General features: G+C 35.2%; 1 protein-coding gene across 4 annotated transcripts in view; it reads left to right on the top strand.

The window, feature by feature from the left end:
* KIZ (kizuna centrosomal protein) overlaps positions 1-13,751 on the top strand; it is a 213,162-nt gene that overhangs the window by 72,811 nt on the left and 126,600 nt on the right. For all 4 annotated transcript variants that reach the window (XM_074287740.1, XM_074287741.1, XM_074287743.1 and 1 more), the window contains one exon: positions 419-713. In XM_074287740.1, the coding sequence (XP_074143841.1) occupies positions 419-713 (295 nt within the window). The remainder of the gene's footprint in view (positions 1-418; positions 714-13,751) is intronic.

Here is a 13,751-nt window from a genome sequence, read left to right as displayed (position 1 = left end):
GATGTGATGGTGGTGGTGGATTCAGATAGCTGTGTAACCTTGGGGAAGTCATCTCAGTTCTTCTGTCCTCAGCTTCCTTGTCTTTATATTTGCCAACAGAACTTGAGGGGAGTTGCTATGAGGATCGAAGAAGATCATGTTTGCAAATCTATATAGATTTCTACTATTGTTATTATATTACTTCAGTTCTGTTGATTTTAACATGTATATTTAAGTGAAAATATTCATTGCCCCATCTTATCTGAAATTCTAAAATAACATGTATAATAACATATATACTGTATGCAGAAGTGAAGTTTAAAGTGCTAGAATATACTTTTCTTATTACTTACAATTAACGTTCCACTGTATGAGGTGGAAGATCTTAATTGCCTTGAAATTGGTGACAAATAGCCTCTTCATTTATTGTCTCTTATAGATCACAAAGACCTGAAAAATCAGAGTTCCACTAACCGCATGCAGGAGCATGAAGAGGAAAGTTTAAATAGTAGTAGTGACCTTACTGTTTCTGTGAGTGAAGATGATCTAATTATCCATACTACAGAACTATACCCAAATTTGGGTGACAGCAGTGATGAAATAGATACCTTAAAAGTAATCTGTACCAAGCAAGAAAAAGATACCTTATCTGCTGAAAAAAATAATTGTACTTTGCAAACAGTAAGCTCTCATGCCTCAGAAAAGGAATCCTCGGCTAATTCACCAAGAAGAAAGTAAGCCTTTCAATTTTTTCCTGTTCTGTTTTTAATTGTAGACATTTTTTTGGAGACTGTCCCTCTAGGAATATATTATTGAATATACAGTCATGAATATGAAAGTTCCTTGATTCTTATAATAAAGTCTTTCCTCTAAAGGTTCATTTCTTTTGTTATGAAATAGTTTTAAGAAATATTAATATTGTGGAATCATAGTGGTTGCCAGTCAACAGGATTTGTATCTAAATAATATCTACTAAATTTCTTTTCTCTCTTATTTTAGAAGATAAGAGTCTATTTTGCAATTATGATGAAGTAGACCACATTTTTCAGATGGCTAACTTTTCCAGAAACCCAACTAATAACTAAAAATCTTGTGTAAGGTTTGCATTATGCATGTTTGCATAATGGTTTATTCTTTTATTTGTGCTCCTTTTGTAGACGCCATATCAGTGTATTTGTTTGTAGACCTTTCAGGTGTTCCTTGAAAGTTGTCCATTTTAGAGTGTTTATTCCAAAGGATACATAAATAATTCATGTTATATAGTAGCTAACATGTACCCTTAGGCACGCAAGTTCAAATTTATGAGACCATACCTAAAATATTTTTACAACCATTTATTTTGGGTATGAAGATATCAGATTGGAACAGTTGGCATTTTAAGTTGAATAGAATGTTTACTCAGAAAACTGAATAAATTCCATAGTGTAATCATAGCACTTTTAGAGCTGAAAGGAAGAATAGCTTAGAAATAATCTAGTTCTAACTGCATATATAACTAACAAGGAAAGAAAGCCATAAAAAGATGAAGTGGCCCATATAACTAATTAATGATAGAATTCAGATTAGAAATCAGGCTTCCTGATTTCATTAGGAAGTCCTTTTATGATTTATCATTTTGTCTTTTTTCAAAAATTAGTATTGTTAATAAATTGACTTAATGTTTTTGACTGACTTATATTTCAGCATATTTGCCATCATTATTCAAATCATACTGGATTATTAATTTTGGTTCAGACCTAGAGAGGGAATGGGTAGAGACTGTACCATATAGCTTCTTAAATAAAGGGGAAATTAGCCAGAATATAGTAGAAGCTTAATAACTGCCTGTGTCTGTGACTTCCAAAACAACTGAAGGTAGTTACATCCCATGTTTGGCAAACCTTTGAATTTAATAAATAGTAGATTAGAGACAGTAAATGCCCCATCATTGGAGGTCTTCAAGCAGAGTCTGTTTTGCCATTGAGTATATTTTAGGGGAAATTCCTCTAAGCTTCCTTCCAACATTGAGATTCTAGGATGTTATTTTTGCCTCTTCTAATATATTAATTGCCCATATGGACAAAGTTTACACTCAGAGTTCAATGTTCCTTTAGATAAGCAATCAAAAAAAGTACTTTAGTCAAAAACCAGGAGGTTCCTTGAAGTACACATTAAGTCTTTATATTTCTTTTCTCATTCTTCTTTGATTTTATTCAGTCCTATAATTTCAACTTTCCCTTTAATAAAAATGATTCTCAAATCTATATTTATAGTCATAACCTTTCGTTTGAGTTTTAGTACCATATTTTCAGCTTCATAATTAGTCATCTAGGGATATACTTTTGACCCCTCAAATTCTTTGTGTTCAAAATTGAACTTATCATTACTTTCCTGAAATCCCACCAAAAAATATCCACTCTTCCTTCTAATCTCTCTGTTAATGATACTACCATACTTTTGATCACCTCTGCTTCAGTCATTTTTTTACTTCTGTCCTTAGCCAGTTCTCCACATTCATTTGGTTACCAAGAACTGTCTCAATTTCCTTGATATATCTTATATTCCACTCTTTTTTTGTATCATCAATGCCAGTATTTTAGTTCAGGGTCTCATAATATCTCACCTAGACTATTGTCATATCAGCAGGACCTTGTCTACAAGCCCTACTCTTACAACTGTTGCAAAATTAATTTTTCTAATACACAGTTCTGAACACATTACTCCTCTCTCTACTCAAAAACTTCATTGGTTCCCCACATTTTATAAAACAAAGTCCAAAATTCTTTAGATTGCCTTAGATTGTTTGATACCAGTTTATATTTCCTAATTAATATCCTATAATACAACCAAACCAGACTATTCATTGTACTTTAAATAAAACTAGCTCTTTTTGATATCATTGCCTCTACTTATGTAATGTCTGAAATTTCCTTTTCTTTTCATTTCTGCTGAATTTTAATCATTTTTCCTTGTTAAAATCACTGTTTAAGGCATATTTCCACTTTCTTGACAATTTCTCTCCTGATCCTCCTAGCCAAAAGCTACAAGGCTCATAACATTTCATGCTTATTTTCCTTTTGACTTTAACAGGCTGTGTTGTATTATATTTAGTTACAAATTGTTTTAAATCTTCTTTTATTTTCCTATACTAGTGGGTATAGAATCCTTAATCTTGGAATGATCTCAATCTAGTAGCTGAGATGAGTTACACTATATAATCAACATAAATATGTCATAATATCCTCATTAAAAATAGCATTCCATTGACATATTTGTTGTAAGAAATTTAATTATCAGGGGTATAAATAAGATGAGTCATAGGATTAAGTTACAGTCTGGAAGAAAAAGATACTGTGAAAATAAACTTAAGTGGTAATGAAAATAATTACAACTATGCAAAGAAGTCCTATAAAAGAGGGAATCTAAGAAGTGTAGAAGAAAAGAGGGAGGAATGGCAAGGGATAAATAAATGCTGGTGACAAATAAAGCAAAGAATATTGGAGTAAATTTGGAGGAAGGGAATATTGTGGAGGAAAGCATAAATGATGTATATTTCCTTGACCCTAGAAGCTTAAAATCCTTGATCCTTTTGCTCTCTGGACAAGAGGAAAAGTAAATTCTCCTTTCTCTAGTTTCCCATTTAACTTCACCATTCCTTCAAAATTTCTCATATATCAAGTTTATTTTCAGTTGCTAATTAGTCATCCAATCTTATCCAATTATTCATAACCTCTAGACCATAGCACACCAGATCTTTCTATCCTTCACTTTCTTTCAAAATCTGTACAAGTTCATGTTGATTGTTTCTGTGATACTATCTGTGCCTCTTATCATCCTCCATCCCCTTTTCCTTTTGCCTTTAATTTTTCCTAATATAAGGGTTCTTTCTAATGAGTCCTATCTTCTTATTATGTGGCCAAAATGTTTAAGCTTCAGTTTCATCTTCAGTGTTTGACTTTCCAATGAATAGCCTGAATTAATTTCTTTAAGTATTAGCTCATTTAATCTCTTTGCTGTCCAAGGGACTCTCAAAAGTCTTCTCTAGCAACTAATTTTGAAGGCATCAATTCTGTGGTTCAGCTTTCTTTATAATCTAACTCTCACAGCAATACTTTTTTTTTTGTTTGTTTTGTTTTTGTTTTTTTCTGAGGCTGGGGGTAAGTGACTTGTCCAGGGTCACACAGCTAGGAAGTGTTAAGTGTCTGAGATCAGATTTGAACTGGGGTCCTCCTGAATTCAGGGCTGGTGCTCTATCCACTGCGCCACCTAGCTGCTCCAGCAATATTTTTTTAAAAAAAATTTTTTTAAAGCTTTTTATTTACAAAATATATGCATGGGTAATTTTTCAACATTGTCCCTTGTAAAACTTTCTGTTCCAAAATTTTCCCTCCTTCCCCCCATCCCATTCCCTAAATGGAAGATAGTCGAATACATGTTAAATATGTTAAAATATATGTTAAATCCAATATATGTATGCATATTTATGCAATTATCTTGCTGCACAAGAAAAAATGGATCAAGGGGGGGAGGGCAAAAAACCTGAGAAAGAAAACAAAATGCAAGAAAACATCAACAGAGTGAAAATCCTATATTTTGTTCCACATTCAGTTCTCTCAGTCCTCTCTCTGGGTGTATATGGCTTTCTTCATTATTGAACAATTGGAACTGGTTTGAATTATCTCATTGTTGAAGAAAACCACGTCCATCAGAATTGAACATTGTATAGTCTTGTTGCATTATATGATGATCTCATGGTTCTGCTAATTTCACTCGGCATCAGTTCATGTAATTCTCTCCAGGCTTCTCTGAAATCATCCTGTTGGTCATTTCTTACAGAACAATATTCCATAGCACTCTTATACCACAATTTATTCAGTCAGTCTCCAATTAATGGGCGTCCATTCAGTTTCCAGTTTCTAGCTACTACAAAAAAAGGCTGCCACAAACATTTTTGCACATATGGATCTCTTTAACATTTCTTTGGGATATAAGCCCAATAAAAACATTGCTTGATCAAAGGGTATGCATAGTTTGATAACTTTTTGAGTATAGTTCCAAATTGCTCTCTAGAATGGTTGGATCCATTCACAATTCCACCAACAATGTATCAGTGTCCCAGTTTTCCTATATCCCCTCCAACATGCACCATTATCTTTTCCTGTCTTCTTGGCCAATCTGAGAGTATTTCAGAGTTGTCTTAATTTGCATTTCTCTGATTAATAGTTATTTGGAGTACCTTTTCATATGACTAGAAATAGTTTCAATTTCTTCATCTGAAAATTGTCTGTTCTTATGCTTTGATCATTTATCAATTGGAGAATGCTTTGAATTCTTATAAATTTGAGTCAATTCTCTCTAGATTTTAGAAATGAGGCCTTTATCAAATCCTTTGGATGTAAAAATGTCTTCCCAGTTTATTGCTTCCCTTCTAATCTTGTCTGCTTAGTTTTGCTTGTACAAAAACTTTTTAACTTAATATAATCAAAATTATCTATTTTGGATTAATAATGATCTCTAGTTCTTCTTTGGTCACAAATTTCCTCCTCCTCCACAGATCTGAGAAGTAAACTATTCTCTGTTCTTCTAATTTGTTTATAATATCATTCTTTATGACTAGATCATGAATGCATTTCAACCTTCTCTTAGTATACATTGTTAGGTGTGGGTTAGTGTCTAGTTTCTGCCATATTATTTTCCAATTTTGCCAGTCAAATAGTGTATTCTTATCCCAAAAGCTGAAGTCTTGGGGTTTGTCAAACAGTAGAATACTATAGTCACTGACTATTTTGTCCTGTGAACCTAACCTATTCCACTGATCAGCTACTCTTATTTCTTAGCCAGTACCAAATGGTTTTGATAACTGCTGTTTTATAATATTTTTTTTAGGTCTGGTACAGGTAGGCCATTTTCATTTGCTTTTTTTCTTCATTAATTCCCTTGACATTCTTCCAGATGAATTTTGTTATTTTTTTCTAGGTCAGTAAAATAGTTTCTTGGGAGTTTGATTGGTATAATAATAAATAAATAGATTAGGTAGTTTTATCATCTTTATAATATTCGCTCAGCCTATCCAAGAGCACTTGATATTTTTCCAATTGTTTAGATTTGATTTTATTTGTATAAAAAGTGTTTTGTAGTTTTGCTCATATAGTTCCTGACTTTCCCTTGGTAAACAGATTCCAAAACATTTTATACTATCAATAGTTACTTTAGATGGAATTTGTCTTTGTATCTTTTGCTATTGGATTTTGCTAAGTGATGTGTAAAAATGCTGATGATTTATGTTGATTTATTTTGTACCTGCTACTTTGCTAATGTTATGGATTTCTGATAGTTTTTTAATTGATTCTTTAGGGTAGTCTAAATATATTATCATATCATCTGCAAAGAGTGATAATTTGGTTTCCTCATTACCCACTCTAATTCCTTTAATCTCTTTTTCTTCTCTTATTCCCAAAGCTAGCATTTCTAATGTAATATTGAATAGTAATAGTGACAATGGAAACCTTGTTTCACCCCTAATCTTGTTAGGAATGGTTCCAGTTAATATCTATTACATATGATGCTTGTTGATGGTTTTAGATAGATGCTACTGACTATTTTAAGGAAAGTCCATTTATTCCTATACTCTCTAATGTTTTTAATAGGAATGGATGTGGGATTTTATCAAATGTATCCATTGAGATAATCATATGTTTTTGTTAATTTGGTTATTGATATAGTCATTTATGCTAATAGTTTTCCTGATATTGAACCAGCCTTGCATTCCTGGTATAAATCCTATTTGGTCATGGGGATGAATCCTGGGGATGATTTTCTGTAATTTCTTTGCTAATATTTTATTTTAAGATTTTTGCATCAATTTCATTAGGGAGATTAGTCTTCAATTTTCTTTCTCTGTTTTTGTCCTACTTGGTTTAGGTATCAGTACCATGTCTGTGTCATTAAAGGAGTTTGGTATTTTTTGAAGTAGTTTATATAGTATTGAATTAATTGTTCTTTAAATGTTTGATAGAATTCACATGTAAATTCATTTGGTCCTGGGGATTTTTTTCTTGAGAGCTGATTAATAGCTTGTTCTATTTCTTTTTCTAAAATGGGACTATTTAAGTAATGCATTTACTCTTCTGTTAATCTGGGAAATCTATATTTTTGTAGGTGTTCCTCCATTTCACTTAGGTTATTAAATTTATTGACAAGGACTGTGATCTTTGAGCCCAGAATATAAAATCTGATTCTGCTTCCATTTCTTTTTTCTCTATTAAACAGGAAATGATGAAACCAATGGTCAAGGCCCTGTTTTTTTTGATGTTAAGCTTCAAGCTTTTTTTTTTTTTGTACTCTTTTCTTTTATCCACATCAAGAGGCTTCTTAATTTTTCTTCACTTTGTGCCATCAGAATAATATTGTCTGCAAATTTAAAAATGTTGATATTTCTCTCAGAAGCCTTCCTTCTTTTGATTTGTTCAGCCTGGTATTTTGTATGTTCCACTCTGTGCATGTTAAATAAGGTGACAACATACAACATTGTTGTATTCTTTTTCAATATTAAACCAATCAGTTGTTTCATCTTTGAGTCTGTTGATTTTTGACTGCATACAGGTTCCCCAAGAGACAAATATGTGATACTTTCATCTCTTAAGGACTTGCCACATTTTGTTGTGACTCACACAGTCAAAAGCTTTTGTATAGTCAATAAAGTAGAAAAATATTTTCTTTGGAGGGGAGGGAAACACTTGCTTTCCCCATAATCCAACAAATGTTATCAATTTAGTCTCTAGTGCCTCTGTTTCTACAAAAACCAGCTTGCTCTTTTAAAGGTGGCTTCAAATAGGGATGATATTATTTCCACAATTCTTAACACCACTGAACCATTTCCTAGCCTAATTGCTCATTCTGAAATTCCTTTAATAGGGTTTTGTTAAGTCAACAGGCATTTATTAAGTAATGAATATGTGCCAGGCACTGTACAAAGCACTAGGGATACAAAGAAATTGACTAGTTCTTTGCCCTCAAAGAACTTTCTAATAGAGAAAAGACTTTTTAAAAAGCCCAAGATGTTAATTCTTGGTTGTTCTAATAAAACTGAAATTCACTTACTAGTTTAGTCAGGCAATTAACAATATGTAAATTATTATTGATATTAGATTTTCCCCCCTTGTTTAGAAAAGGAAGAGAGGGGTTAGAAAAGTAAAGAAATGCTAAGCCATCAAAGGGGAAGAGAAGATTGATGTTGAAGACCATAGAAAAAGGAGGCAAGGAAAAACAAAGCAAAATATAATTAAACCCAAAACTTTTCTTAAGTCTGGCTATATGTACAAACTGTTCTCACTTTACATATTTAACTTTATATAAAGAAATCTGAAAGAAAACTCATGTGTTAACTTTATTGTATAGTACTCTTACCCCTGGACTAGGTTCTTTGGCTTCCTACTCTCTCCAGTCTCTCCCCTAATCTCTACTCCTCACCCTGCTGCAAACAAATGAACAAAAATCCCTTCAAATAAAAGCAGAAAATTGGAAGGGCAGAGAGACTACCACACCTGCAGAATTGGAGCTTGGCCTTAGACCCCTACAGAGAAAGACCTTTTCCTAATTTGCCTACCCACCTGGTGTGGCCTACCTGTCTGTTTTCTTGTCCATGTTTCCTTCCATTCCATGTTTTCTTCCTCTCATTTGAGGCCAGGTCACCATATGACTGGCCTTGGCTTCTTCGTGTTACTTCTCCTGCTTCTTCTGCTCTCACTTTTCTGTCCCCAGATGCCATATGTCTTTCAATCACATTCCAATCCCCACCTTCCATAGGTGTGTGACTCCCTTTCTTTCTCCATCCTTTTCAGGTTTTTGCAAATTTACATTTTATAAAAAACCACTTTACCTATAAGTCTTCTGAACTTATATAAAGCAAGATGTGTCCGCTTTCATTTGGTTTTGGTAACTATAGATGCAAATAGTTATTAAGCTTTGATTATATTCTAGGAACTGTGGTTAGTTCTTTGGGGATACAAAGGAAAAAAATGACATTTCTCTTTCTCTTATGGAATTTATATTTTATCATGGAGACATACATATATAAGTCAAGTCAGCAAGCATTGATTAAAGGCTTACTATGTATCAAGCATTGTAGTAAGAGTTTAGGATAAAAAAAAAAAATCTCTCCTCTCACTGAGCTCAGTGTAATGAAGGAAACATCCTTCAAACAACTATAAAGAGAGAAAGGAAGGGAAAGGGAACAAGCTTTTATAGGTGCATAGGGTGCCTATTATATGTCAGCATTGCATAAAATACTTTTTATAAATATTATCTCATTTGGTCTTCACAATATTCCTGGGAGGTTGGTAATGTTATCATCTTCATTTTGAGGAAACAGGCCAACAGGTTAAATGTAAAATCCGGACAAGCTCCCTGGTGGCCTCAGAATCAGCCAGAGTCAGGATAAGAAAAAGTCATTGGTCTTTAGCGGGAGAAGTGAAGGAGGTAGACAAAACTGCCAGGATTTTTCCAAGGATCCTTCCTTGATTCTAAGGTCCAGAATCTCCACACTTTTCTCCTCCTCCTCCTCTTGAGGCCAAGTGAAGTTCTCTGCCTCTCGCTCCACCTCCTAATCCTTACTTACAATTCTTTTAACCCCAACCATTAAACTAGCATTTACTGTGACAAGAGAAATTCCAAACATATACTAATATTGTCCAATAGGTAATTAGCCTTAAGTGCTCTGTTGTCTGATTCACGCACACCTTTTAAGAGTTTCAGCCCTTTACATCTCCTGCTTTCTTTTGTTTTAGAACACAGGTGGTCACTCCATCCCTGACTTCTCAGGAAAGGAGGTGAAAGCACTAAAAAGTCGATGATCATTCCCTCCCTGACTTCTCAGGAAGAGAGATGAAAAACATCAAAGGGAAGTGGGCAGTCATGCCAGATATTGCTAGTAGGTTTCTGGGCTGAAGGATCTTACTAGAAACAGATATGCACAAACCCATCAGCATGAGAGGTATTACACAAATAAATACATAACAATAATACACAGACTATTAGTGATGACTCTCCCCACAGTCAGTGCAGGCTCAATGTAACAAACATGAATTGTACATACAAGTAGTGATATAACAAACAATATGAATCAACATGGTCTTATAAAAGATTTCCAGAAGTCCTAGAAGGAGGGTATTTAAATATCAGTCACACATATGCCTTCTTCAGCAGCCAAGAGATAGTCCAAAACCAATCCCTTGTCTTCATGTGTCAGGGAATCCAATGATCCCGGCAAGTTTTTGAAATCCTGCAAGAATCTTATCATATCTCAGAGAATCCAATGGTTCCTGAGAATTTTGAAGTCCTATAATAGTCTTATCATGTCTCAGAGAATCCAATGATTCCCGAGGATTTTCAAGTCCAACAATTTTTGATGTCCATGAGTCAAATGCCGTAACTGCCATGCTCTTTCATTGGTGGGCACAGTCAGCGACGAAACCACCTGATATTTCTTGGGTCTTCTCCTTCGTTTCAAGGGTCTACTCTGTCTCTCTCTGAGGGACAAGGCAAATATGGCTCATTGGCACCCACCTGATTCCTTCTCTATCTGTGGAGATACAAGCAAACCCTTTCCCCCAAGCAGTTAACCCATCTGGTCCCTTCCATTCGCCACTTTCTGGGTCTCTCCGCATCACCTGGCGGTTATCTAAAGATAGTGGAGCTGTTCCCACTGGACACTGCCCTTCCAGTAGCTTATAAAACCTTTCTGCCAGAGCCAGTGCATCTTAGTCAAAAATCAAGAAGTTAATAGTATAAAGAGCTAAATTTAGAAATTCTCTAGGGTTACCTGTGGCTCCCCCTTTCTTTTGTTTTTGGAGGAGCATCTTAATGTCTCTGTTTCTCCTCTCTACTATTGCCTGTCCTTGAGGATTAAAGGGTATGCCAGTGGTGTGTAAAATCTTATAGTGTGCACAAAAGTGTGCAAAATGTCTAGAAGTATATGCAGGTCCATTATCTGTTTTTATTTCTTGTGGCACACCTATAATTGCAAGTGCTTATATAAGGAATTCAGTGACCATTTGGGCTGTCTCTTTTGCTGCTGGTATTGCAAAAATGAATCCTAAAAAGGTGTCTACCTCAACATGGATAAAAGACAGACAACCAAAAGATTTATACTGGGTCACATCCATTTGCAAATTTCATTGGGTCTCAAACCACGAGGGTTCTTCCCTGGAGGGAGTGTAGGAACATGGAAAGGAAGGCAAGCTGTACAGGCTTTTACTGTGCTCCTAGTTCCTCTCTTGTTATCCCAAATTGCAAATGTAAAGCTTGAGCAGCCTGATGATATTTAGAATGAGATTCTTAGGCTTCATGAAATAATGGAGTATTGGCCAACATGGTTAGAAGGCTTATCTGCCTTTGAATTACCATCAAAATAGGACCTGGAAGTCCATTATGAGAGTAGACATGCAAGATATAAATCTTACATGGATGCTTTCTCACTTGCTCTTTAAGTTCCTTAAAGAGCTGATATATACTGGAGGCTACAAATTTATTTGGGTTGTGGCAATTCTTTGTACCACACCTTCTGAATAGGCTGAATCAGATATTATATTTATATCTCCTGGATAATAAGAGCTAGAATGATTGTATACAATTCATTCTGCTGAGTGGATTGAAAAGGAGTTCTGACTGCTCTCTTTATAGTTAAGTCACAAGAGTATACAGCGCAAATATTATGTTTGGATGCATCTGTAAAGATAGTTGGTCCTTTAAGAGGAACTTTAGAAACCTTTTCTTCAAGAATTCATTGCTAATTATGTAACAGTCTGATTATCTTTAATGGAGACCTGTGTGTAAAATTTGGAGCCATGGCTAATAAAATTTGCCACTCTGGGATGGTTTCACAGCATGCATTAATTTGTGCATTAGTATAAAAGGTATATATTTTGTCAGAGCTTATCTTGCTTAAAGGCCTTTAATAAAATTCTAGCCATAAGCACTGGGTAAGGAATAAGGCTTGGTTCTGGTTGTGCTGGGAGGTTCACCCACTTTATCACACTGTCTCCTTGATGAAGGACTTCTGTGGGTGCCTCTTGTGTAGCAAAAACTGATATTTCCAAGGTTTTTTGAGTGACTCTTTCAACTTCATTGGATAAAGCCAGTTCATCCTCTCTCAAAGCCTCTTGAACTTCTTTTGTAAGCTGATGTAGTGAGTTTAAAGCACTGTCTCCCCTTAAAATGTCATATAATGGTTGCAATTGACAGGTAGCCAAGCCTAACACTGGACGCATCCATTGGATATTTCCTATCAATTTCTGAAAGTCATTTAAGGTGTTTAGCTTCTCTGTTCTTAAGGAAAGTTTTTGTGCTATAAGCACCTTAGGGTATACTTCATATCCTAAATATTGAAAAGGAGCATGTCTTTGAAGTTTTTTCTGGAGCTATGTACAATATGCAATTCCTTAGTGTTTCCATGGTCTTTTGTACCCATGCTTCTAACATTTGTTCCTCAGGTACACATTCCAATATATCATCCATATAATGTAATAACATTACTTTTTGAAATGCTTTTCTTACTGGAGTAAGAGCAGCAGCAACATACATTTGACACATAGTAGGGCTGTTTTTCATTCCCTGTGGCAAAACTGTCCATTCATATCTCGCATAAGGCTCAGCTAAGTTAACGCAGGGCACTGAAAAGGCAAATCTTTTCATGTCCTCCTTATCTAGAAGGATAGAATAGAAACAATCCTTAATGTCTATAACCCAAAGAGGCCATTCTCTAGGCAACTGAGTAGGAGATGGAAGTCCAAGCTGAAGAGTTCCCATAGTTTCCATCTGTTCATTTACTCTTCTTAAATCAGTCAACATCCTCCATTTTCCATATTTCTTTCTTACAACAAATACCAAGGAATTCCAAGGACTTAGAGAAGGTTGTAAGTGTCCTTGGTCAAGTTGTTCCTGTACTATGTCTAATAAGGCCTGAATTTTATCCCTAGCCAAGGGCCACTGTTCTATCCACACTGGTGTATCAGTTTTCCATTGGATAGGCACAGGTGAAAGTGGTGGCAGGATTTCAACAGCGGCCCTGCCTAAAAAACCGAAGTACTCATTTGTAATCCTAATTGTTGTAAAATGTCTCTTCCCCACATATTGATAGGGACTTTTTCAACTATAAAAGGAATAAAACTCCTGTTTCACCTTCAAAAATCCTTCTCAAAGGGGTAGCACTAACTTCAGCTACTATTGATCCTCCTATGCCAGACATGTAGATGTCTGCCTTAATCTCTGGCCAGTGACTGGGCCAGTTGGAACCTCTAATGACTGTTCAATCTGCACCAGTGTCTACCAGTCCTTCTAATGGTATGCCATTTATATAGATAGTGAGCATAAGTTAGTCAGCTGTCATAGCTGCTGTCCAGTATATTCCTGGATTCTGTTGCTTGGAGTCAGAATCTGGATGTCTATCACCAGATTGCTTATTAGGAGTCTGTATCAATAAACCTGATGCTACTACTTCTCCTGGTTGATAAGTCACACATTGTCTACCTGTGTTAGTGACTGGAATATTATCTACATATTCCCCAGTTTCCCACATCAGAGTATGGATGGACACTGTTTTGTAAGTATTCTCAGGAGGTGAAATGGTCAAGCCTACTGTGCCTGGAGGCAAGGGATCCATAGTCTGGAGAGGAACAGATTTCACTTCTCCAGAGGATATCTCAGTTGTCCCAGCTGCATACAACTCTATTGTCCCCAATTGTAATCCCTTTCTCCTATCAGATAGCTTCCTGGCTGATAGGTCATATCTGGGTACT

Source organism: Sminthopsis crassicaudata, chromosome 2 (assembly GCF_048593235.1).
Source record: "Sminthopsis crassicaudata isolate SCR6 chromosome 2, ASM4859323v1, whole genome shotgun sequence".
Lineage (NCBI taxonomy): Eukaryota > Metazoa > Chordata > Mammalia > Dasyuromorphia > Dasyuridae > Sminthopsis > Sminthopsis crassicaudata.
The sequence above is the reverse complement of the archived record's forward strand: the minus strand, read 5'-3'. Positions and strand labels throughout refer to the sequence as shown.